Raw genomic sequence first — 20142 nt, 5'->3', positions numbered from 1 at the left:
TGCCATTAAGTACATTCACATTATTGTACAATCATTACCACTGTCCATCTCCAGAACTCTTTTCATCTTGCAAAATCCAAACTGTATTCCATAAATACCAGCTCCCCACTCTTTCTTTCCCCAGCCCCTGGCAACCACCATTCTACTGTTTCTATGAATATGACTACTCTAGGCACCTCATGTAAGTGGAATCATACAACACTTGTCCCTTTGTAACTGGCTTATTTCATACAGCATAAGGTCTTTAAGATTCATCCATGATGTAGCATGTCATAATTTCCCTCCTTTTAAGGGTGATATCCTATACAACCCACATTTTGTTTATCCATTGATTTGTTGATAAAAATTGCTTTTTTTCCACCTTAGGGTTTTTTTCTGAGGAGATGAAAATGTTCTAAAATTGATTGTGGTGACAGTTGCATATTTGTGAATATACTAAAAAGTACACTTTGAGTAGGTGAATTGTATAGTAGGTGAATTTTATCTCAATAATACTGTTGCAAATAAGATAAAGGAAATGGCAGAATGAACAAAAATGGTGTATATATAAAAGGTATTCACAAAGAAGTTATATCACATGAAGTTGCCCACAAGAAGGTTGATGACTTAAAATAACCCTGGAAATTCTAAACAAAAATGTTATTGTCATCATCTTATCTTTATGATTTTGCAAACATCATGATTTATTTCATATAACTACTTTTTTGATGGGAGACAAAGACTAAGTGTATTCTTCTCAAGCAGTAATTAGCTCATTTGAAAAGCAAGCCCCACATATGGTAACAGCTTTTATGGGCTACTAAAGATACTATCTTTGAAAATTTATGAACAGTTGGCAAGGTGTGCTAGGAAGTCATTTGGTTTTCTGCCTTTTTAAACTATCTGATGTCTTATTGCCAATGTAGTTAAGAAAACTGCCTGAACTTATCACTTAGTATGCATGGCTGTGTTCCCCAAAGATGCTGTAATTAGTCAACATAATCCATTTGGGGACTGTGATAGCCTGAGTATCAAACATTTAATGTTTCTGAATTAAAAAAACTGAAGTGGTTAACACAGAACACTTTGAAACCCTTTGGTCCCAATGTCTGACTTAACATGTGTGCCAAACTAAGCAAATTTCATTATAAATGTAAACCAAACTTAATTAGCCCAGCATAAATTTAGGAAAGTGATATTTTATTCAAAAGTTGGGGCGCCTGGGCGGCTCAGCTGGTTAAGTGTCCTACTTCGGCTCAGGTCATGATCTCATGGCTTGTGAGGTTGAGTCCTGCATCAGGCTCTGTGCTGACAGCTCAGAGCCTGGAGCCTACTTTGGATTTTGTGTCTCCCTCTCTCTCCCTCCCCTGCCCATGCTCTCTCTCTCAACAATAAACATTAAAAAAAAAACAAACAAACAAACAAAAAAAAACTATTCAAAGGTTATTCAATATTTCTGTGGACTTAAAAAAAAACTTCCAAAACTGAGGTATACTTCACAATGTTACATTAGTTTCAGATATATACCTTCTCTATATGTTATGCTATGTTCACCATAAGTGTAGCTACCTGTGAGCATATGATGTTAAAATACCACTGACTATGCTCTCTATGCTCCACATACTCTTCTGGATCTTTTTTGTTAGATTTTCCTATTAACAGCACTGTTGTAAACTTGTTTTGCAGCAATTTTAATTTTGGGAGTGGATTAAATATGTGGTAGACTTTTAGAGATATAGTTACAGAATAAAAAAGTACACCATTTTTGTGTTCTGCTAAATGTCATCAGACTGATTTATAGAAAAGTGGGCTTTTCATATGCCTAGCAACCAGCAAAGTCTGTCTCTTTGCAGAATACTTTAACTGTCTTATCTTCCATTTTTGTTAAAGTTGCTTTAATTCTCATTTCTTAGATTGCTGGTGAGTAAACATATTCTCATGTGGTAATTTACTATTAGTTTCTGTGAAATGAGTAAACTATTTATCTCCATGAATTGTTTGTTGAGTCTCACTGTTCTTATTCTAGTATAGAAGTGGTAAAAGCATGTTATATAATAAGCTTTTATCAGACATACTTGTAACATTTCCCCACATCTTGCTGCTTTCCTTCTGAAATCTGTCTTAATGTAACTGTACTGGATCTTTACATTAAAAAACTTTCCAATATTCATCTATGTTTTGATAATGTACTTCTTACCTTAAGTCCTAAGTCAGTAGAAAAAAAGAAAAAGCTATGTGAAAAGAATTTCCATAAACCCATTTCCGCACCTATCCCTCTACCAAAAATCTAACTTATGTACTTTGCTTTTCCTCTATTTACCATATGTGAATCCTCTGCACTCTTACCTAAGGCTAACGTACTTCCCTTTGAACGCTGGCTCTCCCCCTCCTTGGGGACCTTACAACTCCCCCTCTTCATCCTGCAGAGGCATATCTTTCTACTGTCTTTCCCTTCAATATACAAACACTTCTTTTTCCAACCAAGAAAAGACATTCTCTCTTGACCTCCTTTCCCCTCCCATGTACTATCTCAATTCAATGTTCCCTTTTATGAAAGCAATTCTCCTCAAAAGTAGTCTCGATTTCCTCTCCTCTCATTCATTTGGCTTTTATCTCTTAAAGCCTTCCCCCATAGTTAAATCTATCTTCAACTGCTTTTCTTACTTTTTAGGGGGTTTGAAATATATATATGAGTGTCCAAAAATATGTTACACAGTTCAAAGAATTGTAAAATTAACTGCCATTCGAATACAGATACAAAATATCACTTAATATCTTAGAAGTCCCCATACCTTAGCCCCACATACACCTCAAATTGTTGCATAGTTGTGCTCTGAATGGATACACAACAAAACATTTATCCATTCTATTTGGGTGGCTGCTACAAACATTCATGTACAGGTCTCTGATACACATCTGTTAAGGTTTTAAGGTAGAGGCTGGAAAATTTTTTCTGTAAAGGAATAGCTAGTATACATATTTAGGCTCTGTGGGATATGTGGCCTCCATTGCTTATTCTTGTTTTTTAAAATGATTCTTTAAAAATTTAAAAACCATTCTTAGCTTGTGAATCATATTTGGGTTTTGGGACACTACTGACTTCTTTTTTAAGGTTATCAACCTAGTAGCAAAACTGCTAAACCAAAGGGTGTGCACATCTTCAACATCAAAGATGTTTAGTTTCTCACCATGTTTGTTTTCTGCATAAAGGTTTTGCACCTATATTGTTGGAATTATTTTCAGGCATTTACCTCTTTAAAAGCTTTTAAAAATGACTTTTATGCCTCTGTTAAATGCCCTGTGGTATACATTTTTCCTTAAAAATACTTGTTTTTAAAGGTTTGTTAGTTTTGCAGCTTTTCTCTTCATTTTAAATAAAACTGGTCTTTGCTCAAACTATTAGCAAAGGAGACGAAGATCATTTTTTACAGCTTTAAGGAGATATAACTGATGGAAAATAAACTGTGCATTATGGGTATTATTTGAAGAGTTGTGACATATGTATACCCTGAAACCATCACTAACCCCAGAAGTTGCATTCTGCCCATTTGTAGTTCCTCCTTCCTTTCTTCCCCATCAACTAACTCCCCCTTAACTGTACCCTGCGCAAACACTGACATGCTTTCACGCAAGAGATTAGGCTGCATTTTCTAGAGTTTCATATATAGGGAATCATATGGTATATACCTTTGTCTGGCTTTTCTCCACTCAGGATAATTATGAAATTCATCCATGTTGTATATATCAATAGTTCATTCTTTTTATTGCTAAGTAATATGCCATTGATGAATGTAACACAAATTGTTTATCCATTCAGTTGTTGCTGGACATTTGGGTTGGTTCCAGTTTTCATTTCTCTTGGTTAAATACCTAGAAGTGGAATAGTTGGGTCACAGAGTAGGTTTAAGTTTAACTTTTTAAACAAACTTTCCCAAGGTGTGTTTTTGTTTTAACCAGGGTTTGAGAATTCTTGATATATTCTCTACATGGTTCTAAGATACTCAACTTTTTGAGCCAGTATACTGGTTGACTTTTTATTTTTATTCTTTTGTACAGGGGCCAGTTTCCATCAGACATAATTTTCTTTCTGTCTGAAAGACTTCCTTTAACAATTCTTGTGATGCAGGTCAGTTGGTGATTAATTCAGTTTTTGTACATTTGAAATTGTCTTCATTTCAGCTTTGTTTCTAAAAGATAAATTTACTGGTATAATTCTAGATTTTTTTCTTTCACTACTTCAAATACAGATGTTGTGGTACTGACTTCTGGCGTGTATGGTTTCTAGCAGGAAGTCTGCTGCCATTCTTACCTTTGTTTCCTTTTATGTAATGTCTTTTTTTCTCTGGCTCGTCTTATGATTTTCTCTTTACCACTTATTTTAGAAGTTTTTTTCTTTTATGTTTCTTTTGCTTGGGGATCACTGAACTTTTTTTTGGAACTGTGGGTTTATAATTTTCATTAGATTAAAAAAAATTTCAGCCATTACATATTCAAATACTTTTTTGTTCTAGCCTTTTCTCTCTTTTGAGGATGCCAATTACATATGTATTAGACCCCTTTAGGAGCACTGATGTTCTATTCATTTTTTTCCCTGATTTTTATATTGACATTGTTTTGCAATCAGTTTCAATTAGCTGATATTTCTCTTCATTATTGGCCTTAGTTTCCTACCTCTTTCCATACTTGGTAATTTTTTTTTGATGGCAGGCATTGTTAACTTTAATCTTGTTGAGTGTTGGATATTCTTGTATTTTTTAAACAGTATTTTTGAGCTTTGCCCTGAGTCACAGTTAAGTTACCCAGAAATCATTTAATCCTTTTGAGTCTTGCTTTTCTTTAGGCATGACCAGAGCAGCCTTTAATCTAGGTCTAATGTTCCCCCACTAGTGAGACAGTGTCCTTTTAGATCCTCTACTCGATGTCTCATATATAATAAGGTTTTGACACTCCGGCTGGTAGGAATATAAACTACTCCCATCCTTGTGTGAGCTCCAGGGATTGTCCTGCTTGCTCTTGGCCTTGGATGGATTTTGTACATACAAGCACTAGGCAGGAATCTATTAGACTCCCAAGGGTCCCTCTGTAGATCTCCACAGACTTCTCTTGGTAGTCTCTTCTCTTCAGCACTCTGCCCTGTAAACTTTAGCCACCTTGCACTCCTACCTCCATCTCCTTAATTTAGAGAGAGACTGCTTGGGCCCCCCTCCTTGAGTAGTGGCTAGGAAACTCTCTCAAGGCAGCAAGCTGGGGCACTGATGAGACTCATTTTATTTTCCTTCTTTCAGGATTTATTGTCCCTCACTGTCTGAAAAAAACTTGCTTTGTATATATAAATATTTTAAGTTTATTTACTTATTTTGAGAGAGAGTGTGCGAGTCGGGGAGGGGCAGAGAGAGGAGAGAGAGAGAGAACCCCCTAAACAGGCTCCACACTGCCAGTGCAGAGGGCTCCAAGTCATAAACTGCGAGATCATGACCTGAGCTCAAACCAAGAGTCGGGTGGGTAACTGACTGAGCCACCCAGGTGCCCCAATTTTTCTGGCTTTTAAGTTAAGGCAGGAGGATAAATTCAGTCCCCAATACCCATCTTGGCTAGAAATGGAAGACATGAGGATGAAGATTTTTAAGATCCTTTCATCGACTTGCCTCATACTGCTCACAACACCAGTAAGCGAAATACAAAGTCAGCACACTTCCAAGCCACAGAAATTATTCACAAAATAAAATACATGGGATATGCCAAAGGGGCATTTCCAAGTCAAACCTTTTCCACTTCCTAAACTTGGCCTATCTCAGGGGACTGCATGTTATCTAGGTTACCTATGGCCTGGAGGAATACCAAATAAAATTGAAAGCCCTTCCAAATCTTGGGCTGTGCAGAACATCACTGGATTTTTAAAAACAATTTGGAAAAGCTTAAAATTTACACGGGGAAGAAAACAGTGAAAATCTAACAATTCAAAAAGTAGACAGGGAAAATTAAGAGATTTACTTTTCCCTTACAGTTTAAAAAATACACTTTTTTTATCTGAATTTTTCCTTCATACAAGTTCTTTCTTTTCTATCCTTTAAAAAAGTACTACTTATTTTTGGATAAATACTCTGGACCTTTTATACACAAGACTTCATGAACTATCTAAACTTGTCATTTCCTTCTCAGAGTTCTCTAATTTACTACATACTGTCTGCAATGTTGCAAATGACCTCTTCTTGTTATATCCAATGTCTTCTCCCTCTAATGGTTTTCATCTTTCCTAGCAATATCTGTTAATCTTTGAAATCTCCTTGTATGTTGGCTTCTCTATTCCTCTTTTCCTGTGCAGTCAGCCTTCATTTCAGACTGCTTCCTATTGGTCTTTCCTACTGCTGGCTATTAATCATCTAGTGTAAGTATTGGCAAACTATGGCCATTGGGTCAAGTATGACTCAGTGTCTGCTTCTGAATAGCCTGCAAGCCAAGAATGAATTTTACTGATAAACATTTGCAGTCAGTTTGATAGAAAACACTCATTTTGAGCCCCTTAATTAAATGAAATGTTATCTCCCTACCTAAAGTAATTCTATTCACTGCATTAGTAGGCCTGTATTAAATAAAAAATGTCCTCAATTATTATTATATTTTGAATATTGTCAACAAAATTTCTTTGGAAATCTATTTTCTCTCATATAAAATACCTAAAATAGTATCAACAATTTTATATTTTTGTCTTTAAAGCCTAAAATATTTCCTCTCTGGCCTGTTATTGATAACTTTGTTGACTCTAGATCTAGTAGGTATTTAAAAAAAAAAATTTTTTTTTTAACGTTTATTTATTATTGAGAGACAGAGAGACACAGAGTGTGAGCAGGGGAGGGGCAGAGAGAGGGGGAGACACAGAATCTGAAGCAGGCTCCAGGCTCTGAGCTGTCAGCACAGAGCCCGACGCGGGGCTCGAACTCACAAACTGTGAGATGATGACCTGAGCTGAAGTCGGTCGCCTAACCAACTGAGCCACCCAGGCGCCCTTCTAGTAGGTATTTTTAAGTAAATGATATCCCAATAATAATTACACCAATCTCCAACCCCAATGTTTAAAAAATTAAAAAGATATATTTAATTATTTTTGGGAGATCACAAGCAAGGGAAGGGGAGAGAGAGTGGGACAGAGAATCTGAAGTGGGCTCTGCGCTGACAGGCTGACAGCAGCAAGACCAATGTGGGACTCGAACTCACAAACTGCGAGATCATAACCTGAGCTGAAGTCGGACACTCAACTGACTGAGCCACCCAGGTGACTCTCCAACCCTGACATTCTATTGTTGCTAGTGAAACATTATCCATCAAGATATTTGAAATTGTTAATCCTCACTTATAATATCACCAAATATTTGTATTTTCTTTCAGAAGGCCTCCTAGATGTATCCCCTTCTGACTGTGACCACCACAGGCAAGGACCCTGCCACTTGATGCTTGCTTGTATTAGGGGATCCTTCTACTTGTGTTTTCAGTTTAATTCAAATATATTTCAGCAACTTTACTACCCTAATTAAAAACAACAACTTATTAAACACAAATTCCTTAGCCTGATCTCTTACAAGGTGGCTTCTCTCTATTCTAACCTAAAAGAAATGATGCAAATAATCTGTGGAAAGATATTCAAAAGTAATATTTAATGAAAGAAAGCAAGCTGCAGAATAAGAGATTTATGAAAATAATTCCACATGTGCAAAAAAATTCACAGTAACACAAATAAAAACATTCCTAACCTCTCTACATCAAAACAAAAACAATGATGCTCTCTTGCTAAACCACAAGTCTTTCACATAACTATTTAAAAGAAGTAGAAGTGTTAGAAAGTTTCATACCAAAGTCTAAACAGTGATTATTTTGGTGAATAATAACTGTTTGCACAAAGGGCAATGGATAAGGTAGAAACTAAAAAGTTTATAGCATGTATTTTTATATGGTTTAGTTTGTAAGCCAAAGTTGATGAATAATGCAATTAAAACTACAGAAAATACACTGTTTAAAACACATAATTCCTACCAAAGTTTACATATTAGGTATGTACCGAGAAATGACTTGAGAAGTGTACCAAAATTTAACAGTAATTATCTCTGGGTGGTGAGACTATAGTTGATCTGCTTTTTCACACTTAAAAAAAATTTTTTTTTCATATTTATTTTTGAGAGAGAGACACAGAACATGAGCGGGGCAGGGACAGAGAGACAGGAAAACACAGAATTCGAAGCAGGATCCAGGCTCTGAGCTGTCAGCACAGAGCCCGACACGGGGCTCGAACTCATCAACCCTGAGATCATGACCTGAGCCGAAGCTGGACGCTTAACCGACTGAGCCATCCAGGTACCCTTGATTTTTCACACTTTTTTTTACGTTTTGAAGCATTTTATATTTTCACATTTTCTACAATGACTATGTATCTCACTCATACACACACACACACACACACACACACACACACACACACACACACAATCAGAGATAGAGAAAAGACTGTTTCAAATAGACAAAATACAGATGTAGGAGAAATATTTTGGATATTTGTCAACAGAAACCCACTGAGAGAGAATGAAGATGAGCCACAAATATGATCAGTTTACTTATGTGTAAAATGGAGAGGTTTTGCATGAAAGGTTAGCTTTCCTCTCCATTCTTTAAGAGTACCTACTAAATACTATTATTCTAATCCAAAATATTACTACTAAGAGTCATTTTGAACTCACAAAAAATGAAATAGCTATAGCATCTTCTTTCCTTCCCATTTAACATTCTGTCAATGAAACTTGATTTACTAATAAATTTTGCTGATAAATACATGCCTACAAAAATAGTAGAAAGCTTTCATTTTACATTCAGTGAAGAGAAAATGAATGTTGTGGAAAGGCAATGTTTTAGGCCCCCAAATAATTTTCTTATTACAATTTGTTTCTCTAGGCTAGGAGTTAACTTTTAGTTAATAACAAAAACAAAACTTCATGAAAAGATATGGTTCAAACTGAGACTTTGTTATCAACAATTATGTCAAAGGATGGCTGAGGCAAACGAAAAACTTAAAATGCAAAATCACAAGTTTAGGAGAAATAAAATGAATCCAAGACAGGTTTCAGAAGTAGGACAAAGAGGAAACCACCGGAATAGTAGGATATAAAAATGGGGAAAAACAGACTGTGGGGAGGAAAAAGGAAAGGACTTAAAAGTAGCCTTTCTTTTTCATCATTTCATAAAGATACTGTGAAGCATTTTTTAGCAAGTTCTGAAAAATAAAGGTTATAGTCTCTTCAAGTTTCTCTCTGTGTATGCTAGCTCTTTGAGATGACAGATCAAAAACAAAAGTATATTCTCCTTTTGAGTTTCAAGACAAAAATGAGAAATGAAAGGTAAAACAGGAAGAAAAAATCCATCAAAATGAGGGCATTTTAAGATATTATCCAACTAGCTTGCCACTTTTGAAGACATTGTAGGAATGGAATTAATTTTCTCTCCATACAAAAAACTGAGAGAAATCCCACGATTAGTTGTGAAACTAAGCTTCTCTGACCACTACATGGCTTGCTGAAAATGATAATCTTCACAGTATACATAACAACATAATCTAATCCAAACAAAAAGTTGTCTCAGTGATAAGTGAAAGGTTGAGCTGAAAAATAAAATTAACAATTCAAATTCTATTTTTCTGCATAAGAAGCCTCTGCCAAAAAAAGAAAATAGGTTGCTAAGCAACTCTCAAGCTAAGGAAGACATTTTTCAAAACAAAGTCTCACTGTTCTTACAGAAATCTTAACTCTTCTTTGTTAACAGAATGGAGCTCATTACAGTCCATTAATAAAAAACATAAAGAGTGCATGGATGAGGACTCTTTAAGGTCAGAATTTAACATATATTTTCGATCTAAAACTGAGTACACTTGTTGGAACGGGGTTAATTTACACAGTTTTATCTTTAAACATTGTGTCTTGGATGAAAGTTTATCAATAAACAGTGATAAACAGACATAATTTTCCTGCAGACGTGTAAAATATTACTGGATTATGGCTACACACAGCTCAACTCTGTGGATAAAAACAAGATGAGAAGGGCTTAATGCAGGTGAAGGGTCTTAACTCTTGTTGTCAGAAGAATCATCTAGATCAGGCCCATGACAGTGAAATGAGAATGGAGAGAGCTAGGGGTTATGACCAGTGGTTTTTTTTTTTTTTTTTTTTTAAGTTTATTTATTTATTTTGAGAGAGAGAGAGAGAGAGCGCACGAGCACGCGCGCATGCATGTGAGAGCGAGCAGGGGTGGGGCAGAGAGAGAGAGAGAGAAAGAGAGAGAATCCCAAGTAGGCTCTGTACTGTCATTGTGGAATCCAATGTGGGGCTCAATCTCATAACGCTGGAATCATGATCTGAGCAGAAATCAAGAGTTGGATGTGCTTAACTGACTGAGCCACCAAGGAGTCCCTATTACCAGTATTTTTAAAGGGCTCTACAGGTTATTCTAACAAGCTGATGAGATTAGAAATCACTGGCAGATATGTTAATAAGGTAGGGTTCTAGAAATCAGGGTAGAAAAGTTTAGACCTTCAGGTTAAATTCTATGGTTAACTTTTCCCATGTTTCATTGTGTATATGTAAAATAAAAACAAACACACATTCTTATCCTTTTCAGAGGACACTTTAAAGACAAGCTTCTAGAAATGTAAAAAGTATAGACAAGAAGACATTCTAGAAGAAAGGTTTTATCTGCATTTCTAAGCTTTCTGTAATGAAATCCCAATTAAAAAAAAAATTCATGTTTTGAAAGTGGGAGAGTGCATGTATGCACCACAGTGGGCAAGGGGCAGAAGGAGGGAGGGAGAGAATCTTAAGCAGGCTCCATGCTCAGTGTGGAGCACGACCCACTGGGAGATCATGACCTGAAGCGAAATCAAGAGTTGGATACTTAACTGACAGAGCCACCCAGGCACCTCCAAAACCCCATTTTAGAAGGACTGAAACAGAAGGTGGAGAAATGCTGACCAGGTAGGCAGGGCTCAAACAGTAATAATGCTAAGGTTATATACCATTTGGTTAGCAAAATGCTTAGTAGCTATACATATTGTGTTCCTTAATGCTCTTAAATGATCCTTCCTTATAGTCATTTTGCAGGACTTCCTACTTGTTTCTTATGTGTAAGTTTAGCTCTCCATAAAAAAAAAAAATTGTAGCTCCCTAAGGACAAGGACTATGTCTTATCTTTCTTCCATATCTAAACATATTTAAATATGTAAATTCTTGCTGGATTGAATCTTTAGCATTAGAGAGGAAAGCAAACCTTTTATAGTCTTCTGAAAAATAAAGGCTACAGATTTGTCAAATTTTATAGTCTTTACTTGACTATTAAGTCAAAGCTTTATTAAGATTTAGTAGGCTTTAGCAGTAGAAATGATTAAAACTCACTGATAATATAAACTCTACATTATTACTGCATTCTGGATGCCTTTATGGTGTCTTAACACAGTATGAGGCATAAAATTCAGTTGATTCTTGTTATTCATGATAATTATGTTCTAAAAGTCACATGAACACTGAATTAGCAACTACTGAGCCATTGTCTCTACAGGAAATACAGGGTTACTAAGAGCCTCTCTGGTCACAATATCCTCATCAACTGATCAACATGTAACCTTAATTTTATGTGTATCTGTTTAAAGACCTTTAATGTAGACTTCTTACAATAACTAATTGTGTGCAGTATTTCTTTATTAAACATTATTTGAGAGGGCTTTAACACTTTCCTGACCCAGAGTAATTTGACCACAAATTTCCTTGGCTTTTGGCCTCACAATGCTGTCATTATGCTTTTCTTACTGGTTGTCATCCCATGAATCCACAAATTTATCTGCTTTTCTATCTTTATATAGCTTCATCACATATTTTAGAGGTTACCTTAGTACTTTCTGGAGTGGTCTCACCTACAGATGGGTGGATTTCTTCCTTTTTCTGGATGTGCCACATTGCTGATTCCTTAACACTGCGCTGATGGCCAACAATATAATTCATTCCAGAACAAACATATTTACTCCATAAGACACATTACACCCTTCTTGTGCTTAGGAACACTAGACAGAACTTCAGCATTATGCCTGGGGGCAAAATTACCAAATAGCACAAAAATGCCAAAACTGTAGCACTAAATAGACTGAAAAGGAAATTTCCAGTATGAGAGCTGAAATAAGGTGGAAGACTTAACCTGTTTGACCTCAGCTGAGAATGTGTACATTGGGTGACTCAAATTTTTCACTGCTCTGTGCATATGTTCAAATGGCTGAGAAAGCCTGCAAATATCTATTTTTGGATTATAAATAAATTATAGGGAATAGGCAATTTTGCAAATACAAGTTGACAACAATGTTCAACTGTATATATTTCCTTTATGTAAGTTATTCTGAAGGGATAATGTAGTATACTTTTTCATTCCTCAGCTTAGTGTTTTGGTAAAAATGCAGATTTCAAATTCACTGAAGTAAATGAGGATAAATTTTCTTTCTTTCTTTTTAAAGTTTATTTATTTTGAGAGAGAGCGAGTGAGCACAAGTAGGGGAGGGGCAGAGAGAAAGAATCCCAACCAGGCTCCTTGCTATTAGCACAGAGACCAACATGAGGCTCGAACCCACGAACTATGAGATCATGACCTGAGCTGAAACCAAGAGTTGGATGCCTAACTGACTGAGCAACCCAGGCACCCCAAAATAAATGTTCTTAAATCTATAAAGTGAATGTCTTTTAAGAAGTATGCTTGGCATACAAGAAAAGAATATGTAAATTCTGGTCACATAGAAAACACAAGTCATTTAGAAAATAAACTAACATTTTATTATATTTAGTCTACTTGGGAATAACATTTGAAAATATTTTCTGCTTCAAGGACAAACTAATGATACTCTATGGTTTCTTTCATCGTTCCTACTACTTTTCGGGTAAGTGTCTGACCAGCAAGCACAATAATCTGGAACACAGCTCAGATCCAGGTATGAGGTAAAGGCATGTGAACTATTAAAACACAAGTCACAAATTCCTCAAAGATATCAAAACCTTTTTTCAAAGCAGAGCCCTCCAGGATCTGACTCACAGCCTTTCTTTTTAAAAACCTAGTTCTAGTAACTCCACTGCAGATTTAAAGCACCTACGCTGACTATAAGTGACAAAGAAAGAGCCTGAGATTAGAAAGTAAGTGAAAATATCTCCAACATGCTTCAAACTTCTGTGGGGGCACAATTACTGAGCATAATTACTGATGCTCAGGATTATGGCTCTGAATAAGCAATAAAAAGTTTTATTAACAATTTTCAGTGTCTTCTACCTAAGAACATAGGCAGTATATACTATATTTTAGAATAATTTTCATACACAAAGTCCTACACATGGAATTCTGCACACTGATCCTGTGAGGTATTATTCTTGTTTTACACATGAGAAAACCAAAGTGCAAAAAGACTAAAAAACTTGCCTAAAGTCACACATGCTTGAAGACAGGTTTTGACTCCAAAGCTCAACTTCTTTCTAAATTTTTTTCTAAATGTTTCTTTATTTTGAGAAAGAGAAAGAGAGAGCAGGGGAGGGGCAGAGAGAAAGGGAGAGAGAATTCTAAGCAGGTTTGGTGCAGTTAGCACAGATGTAGGGCTTGATCTCACAAACCATGAGATCGTGACCTGAACCGAAATCAAGAGTCAGATGCTTAACCGACTGAGCCACCCAGGCCCCCCTTAGCTCATCTTTTTCTAACCATATAATACCCCCTCCCCCCCAACCAATTAACGCCTCATGGCACAAGATTCAGTTATCTATAAAAAGTAACTATGTTAGACCTCTTCATAACCTGATATCAAATCAGGTAGATTCCATGATGAAGAGCCTTAAGGAACAGGGCATACATTTGGACTCCTGAGAAAATGGCAGAAGTTATAAGCAGTATCTTAAAATAAAGAAATGAAGCTAGCTGAAAAAAAAAATCTGTTATCAGTCATATTACTAAATTTGAAAGATTTAATTCTCTCATATTTCAAACATGATATGGTTGTATATTTAAAAAAAAAGCAAGTTGTAGACATTTTATATTTTAAACTATTTATAAATTCCATTTTATGTCTGTGTTAATCTATCTTACTTGTGTCTCCGTACCCATTATCTGTGTTACCATATGATTAGGTACAAGGAGGAAGTGAGGAAGGATACAAACCAGGAGAGAAACATGGGTTATCCAACATGTGTGTATATGGAAAATGATCTCGTTGACAGGGTCAGGGGAGAGAAGGCAATCAGAACAACAAAATACTGCCTGCATATGATTTCATTTACATAAAATTATGTTTGTGATGAAATGAGGAAAAAACAAACACACAAAACAAGAATGTCTTACACTGAATCTTACTAATCTGATCTTCACAATACATTGTTAAAGACTGAATACAAGATACTGTCTATTTCATTAGAATCTACCACCTAACCTAATTTCAATACCTGTGTATTTAGATGTGTATGTATTTATTTGGGCAGGAGGCTAATGTGACAGAATGCACACTCTAGAACGTGAACACTGGTCACCTGGAGGTGAGGGCAGAGTGGGGCCTAATGATTAGCCTTCATTTTACACACCTTTGTATTGATCGTTTAACTTGTGTCAGCAAGCATAATTTATTTTGTAGTAAAAATATTAACGAAAAATTTAAGAGCATATAGAGGTTGCAGGCACAAAATAGTAACATTAAGGCCAATAACTGTACATAATTGAGAATAATATATATGTACCAATACCTATGTGTAAGTTGGCCTCTGTCATTAAAGAAGTGTATTCAATTCACTATGCATTTACCGAGCTTCTACCCTGGGCTAGGCCCTGCTCTAGGTGCTGAAATATTCAGATAAACCTCTGCTCTGCATGTAAACACACTGGAATATGTAAATAAAATATAATTTATAGAACAAATCTAGATTTATGAAGGAATGGTCTCTATAATATTAGCCCTTGGATTGTAATACAATGATCTAATTAATAAGTGCCAACAGTTGATCTTTACATTGGAAATCTGAAATATTATAGCAATTTACTTATCAAATATTGCCCAGAATCACCAATAAAATTTCAGTAAAGAACGCTGTTACATTTTTTAAAATGCTGTTATAGTTAATTTTTTTTAATTTAAAAATTAAAAAAAAAATAACATTAGTTACAGATGTTTTCCACTCAAAGGTATCCTTAATTCTGTGTACGACTTATACTCCTACCTAATAACTAGCATAAAAGGTATCAGGATAAAAGTGTGACAGGATACACATTCTTGCCTTATGTGCCATCCATTCCATTTCTCACATTGGTAATCTGTAGTTGGAAGAGATCAATGTAGTTTGTTACATAGTAACCAATCACTACTGTCAATTTACAGCTAGCTTATTTCAAACTTATCTTACCCTTCTCTTTTAGGTCTACGCACTAAACTGAGTAATTCCCAAAAGTTTTTCTCAAGATTAAAGTTGGAGGGGAATCTCACTTCTCTTTTAATTGCTGGGCTTCCAAGCTATTCCTCAGGCCAAGGCCAGCTCCCTATATTTTTATTTTCTTGTGGAAGCAGGACCAGGAACTAAAGGTTCGTATGGTTCTTTCCAAAGTGTAGTTATAAGCATTCTACTTGACGGTTTTCAGATCCTGCCACCATTATTTTTTTTAAAGTTTATTTTTATTTTTGACAGAGAGAAAGAGCGCGCACGCGAGAGCATGAGTGGGGGAGGGGCAGAGAGAGAGGGAGACACAGAATCCGAAGCAGGCTCCAGACTCTGAGCTGTCAGCACACAGCCCGATGCGGGACTCAAACTCACAAAACGCACGATCATGACCTGAGCCGAAGTCAGACGCTCATCCGACTGAGCCACCCAGGCGCCCCATCCTGCCATCATTCTTAAAATAAGGTTGAATTTAGGGGTGGATGTTACAGAGCTGTGCTCTTTCCCATCTATAGACACTCCCAGGGCCAGCTCCCTCGGAAGTCGAGACAAGATTGCTTTTGTTTCAAAGGAATGATAAATATAACAAACATGGGAAAGTTTTTATAAAGTCTAAGCCATCTTTATAGGTCCTTTTAGACTTGATCTTCTTTCAAGAAAGCCCCTCTACCCAGCATGCAAGCCTATAAAACTTACAAAAGCAGGGGTCTTTTGATCTCAAATAAGTCACTGTATTAAGTAATATCCCCTTCTCTCAGCTTCTGCTGTACATTGGAATGATTTCTTTGGTAATTTTCTCTCAGGTCAACAAAACGTTACACTTTGGTTCAAAAAGCAGATAATTCACAGCCATTCTCACACCATCCATTTCACTTGTGTTAGCACAAAATTCTGCTTCTGACAACTGAAATCCTGAACTGGCATTACAGACCCCAAATTTACATAAATCAGAAAAAGAAGTTCAGATTGGGAGCATTTCTCCTTATTTACAGAATTTAAACTTACACAACAAATGGGAAATTTAACACAGTATACATTTCTTTTTTTAATTTTTTAACGTTTATTTTATTTTTGACAGAGAGAGAGAGAGAGAGAGAGAGACAGAGCATGAGTGGGGGAGGGGCAGAGAGAGAGGGAGACACAGAATCTGAAACAGGCTCCAAGCTTCGAGCTGTCAGCACAGAGCCCAGTGTGGGGCTTGAACATGTAGGGACAGTAAGATCATGACCTGAGCCGAAGCTGGATGCTCAACCAACTGAGCCACCCAGGCACCCCAAACACAGTACACATTTCTATTTTCAGTGTGTAGCTGCTCTACCTCAAAGACACAACCAACTTGCTGATTAAAAATCCTGGGCCTCTTCAATCTGTGACAGTCACAGAGCTGGAAAGGGCAAGGAAATAAGCAAATCCTCTGTGTGTGTGTGTCCTATGTGTGTGTGTTGTGTCTGGTAACAAATACGAGAGCCAAGTCTCCATTCTCCCAAGTAGATTCAATGAAACAAGTCTGTCAATCCTTTTCTCACCCCTAAATATCATCACCAGTAACCATAACCGGTGCCAACCTCTTACCAGCAATGAAAACTTAGGTCTTCCTTCTCGAAAAGAGCAATGCAGTCCCTCTGGCAACCTTACAGGGATGTCATGAGAATAAATCAAAGACTGTAATACTTTCTGAATAATGGACTAAAGTTACCCAATTCAAAGGAAGATTACTACTATTTATATCACATTAGGCTTATCAGAGAAGCTTCTGTTCTTCCAAGTTGAAGCAGCTAAAGAAGTAGTTTCATAACTTGCTTTTACACAGAGCTATTATCATTTGCTTCTTCTATATGCCTGTCTCCTCTTACTGATGAAAAATGAGTTCCCTGTAGCCTGAAAAATTTCAGTTAAGAAATTTTGCTGCTAAGGTTATACACAAGAAATATTCTCCCCTGACTCCTTACAAAAACCTTAAATATTAAATGCTCCAAACTCCAAGGTCTATGGCCAACTACTGGTTAAGAGAATTGCCTACTTTTAGGCACATGAGAGACGATTTGACTCTTGTTTAGTTTACATATGAAATGTTTTGCATATACGGATTCTGTTAAAAGAACTATTAGAAAAGTAGACTGTATCATAGTTTTTCTATTCTATATTAGACAATCACTTCAGGTCATGCTCTTTACTCAATTTTAAAATTAGCAACAGACCATAATCATGATAAACAATGAGAAGCTATAGGATTAGGTTTCTTGGTCATACTCACCTTAAATTACTTTGTTGACCAGGAGGAATGACACTATAGTAAACTGGCATTCCTGTTGTGGGCATAGATCCTTGATTAGACTGATTAGGGAACATAACAGGCTGCTGATAAGTCTGATGGGCAATTCCTTGAGAACTTTGAGGCAGTGAAACCTAAAATTTGAAAGACAATTTAAAGGGAAAAAGGTTCTTCAAAATCTGGCAAATGTTAATGTTTCCAGCCTCCATAAACTTTTCCAGTATAAACATTTAGGAATAAGCTAAAACTGCCAATCGGCTGTCATGATAAATTAGCTACGGTACCACAACTTTATTTCTGTCTTTTCAGCCTGCTATTATTTTTGGCTAGCCTTTATCAGTTGTATAGTAGGCTAGATGTATTAGGTTATAAACATAAAATGTGACTTATGTCCTTAAGTAAAACTTGTTTTAAAAAAGAAATGGTTTCCAGAGGCACCTGAGTGTTGCAGTCAGGTAAGTGTCTGACTCTTGATTTCAGCTGAGGTCATTATCTCAGTTTGTGGGTACAAGCCTCGGGTCGGGCTCTGTGCTGACAGTGCGGAACCTGCTTGGGATTCTCTCTCTCCCTTTTTCTCTGCTGCTTTCCCACTCACATGCATGCTCTCTCTCTCTCAAAATAAATAAACTAAAAAAAAAAACAACCAAAAAAGAAATGGTTTCCAAACATTGATGACATTTCCAAATATGGATGATGATTTGATGTGGAAAAAGTAATACAATACAGTTTGTCTCAGGCAGAGCTAAGTAAAACTCAGGTAGGGCACCAGGGAGATACACTGCATCATAAAGAGTGTGAGTTTTGGAGCTTAAGATAAACAGACATGGTATAGACTCCATTCCTTGGCTATCTATGAGACTTTGGGCAAATGACTTAACTATTCTGAGGATCATCAGCTTCGTATCTGAAAAAATGGGACACTACTTCCATCTCATGGGAGGCATTATCTCCACTGTAGTCTCTATTTACAGGATCTAGTACAGTAGGCATCTGGTGAATAGCAGATCTTTCAGTTCTGTTTTCTATATTATCTACATAGAAACCACATAAACAGAATCGGTTTTTCAGTACACTGGTTTCTCTACTTTCTAAAATAGAAACCACGGACACAATTGGCTCTTCTGATGTTGTTGTTCTAATGGGTTCTTAATTCATAAATGTGCCACAACATTACGGGTGGATTATAGTGATTTTGGTAAATAGGGCCAATGTAAAAGCTTCTGAAGGTTATGATGATGATGATGATGATGATGTTAGCAATGGTAGTATCAATAGTAGTAAAAGTAGGATAGTGATGACAATGGAAGTTAATATTACTGACTAGTTACCATCACACATCAGGTTCCATTCTAAGAACTTTATGTGTGTTATAATATTAAGTCTTCCTAATAACCTGAAAAAGGTACTTTTATTATCCCTGTTTTATAGATGGGAAAATTGAGGTTAAGTAACTTGCCCAAGGTTGTATAGCTAGCAAGCAGGGAAGTTAAGATTTGAACCTATGGGGGCGCCTGGGTGGCTCAGTCAGTTGAGCATCCAACTTTGGCTCGAGTCATGATCTCACAGTTGACGAGTTCGAGCCCTGCGTCTGGCTCTGTGCTGACAGCTCGGAGCCTGGAGCCTGCTTCCGATTCTGTGTCTCCCTCTCTCTGCCTCTCCCCCACGCATGCTCTGTCTCTGTCTCAAAAATAAAGATAAACATTAAAAACAAACAAAAAAAAAAAAAAAAAAAAAGATTTGAACCTATGCCCTCTGGTTCCAGAGTGTCAGCTCCTTAATCATCTCACTATTCTATCTGGCCTCTGTGATTTAGAAGTTGATTAACTTTTTTTTAAGTTAATTAATTTATTTTCATGGAGAAAGAGAGAGTGTGAAAGTGGGGGAGGGGCAGAGAAAGAGGGCACCAGAGAGGATCCATTGTCAGCATCCCAAAGTCTGATTCAGGACTTGAACTCACAAACCCTGAGATCATGACCTGAGCTGAAATCAAGAGTCAGACGCTTAGCCGACTGAGCCACCCAAGCACCACTGGAAATTGATTAACTTCTAAGTCTTGCTATATAACATGTTACTGAAATGCAAACCAGTCTTTTTAAAAAACACAGTAATCCTTTATTACTTTCAATTTGGCTCAATTATTGCAAAGAGAAAGTTACTGGTTTGATTTATCCAATTCTGAATAACTCTTTTTGTCTACTGAGGGAGAGCAACATTCTAAAATTATTATTTATGATAGTATCTAAGTTAATATATATGGAAGACAGATCCAGGGAAAATGACACAGCTCAATCTAGATGATTTAAGCTATAGAATAAATCTACAACTAGTGGTAAAGAAAAAATTGAAGTACCAAAAAAGAGAGAGGGAACAGTACTTGAGACCTATGGCCACCAAATACAATCTACTAAGGACAGATGATTTTTCTGGCTTATT

The 20142-nt window shown here is 36.5% G+C and overlaps 1 protein-coding gene across 21 annotated transcripts in view; it reads right to left on the bottom strand.

Moving 5' to 3' along the window:
• Positions 1-20142, bottom strand: part of R3HDM1 (R3H domain containing 1) — a 203492-nt gene that overhangs the window by 29148 nt on the left and 154202 nt on the right. For all 21 annotated transcript variants that reach the window (XM_042994336.1, XM_042994342.1, XM_042994338.1 and 18 more), the window contains one exon: positions 17692-17843. In XM_042994336.1, the coding sequence (XP_042850270.1) occupies positions 17692-17843 (152 nt within the window). The remainder of the gene's footprint in view (positions 1-17691; positions 17844-20142) is intronic.

This window comes from Panthera tigris, chromosome C1 (assembly GCF_018350195.1).
Source record: "Panthera tigris isolate Pti1 chromosome C1, P.tigris_Pti1_mat1.1, whole genome shotgun sequence".
Taxonomy (NCBI): Eukaryota; Metazoa; Chordata; class Mammalia; order Carnivora; family Felidae; genus Panthera; species Panthera tigris.
Note: the sequence above shows the minus strand (reverse complement) of the source record. Positions and strands in the feature narration are given on the sequence as shown.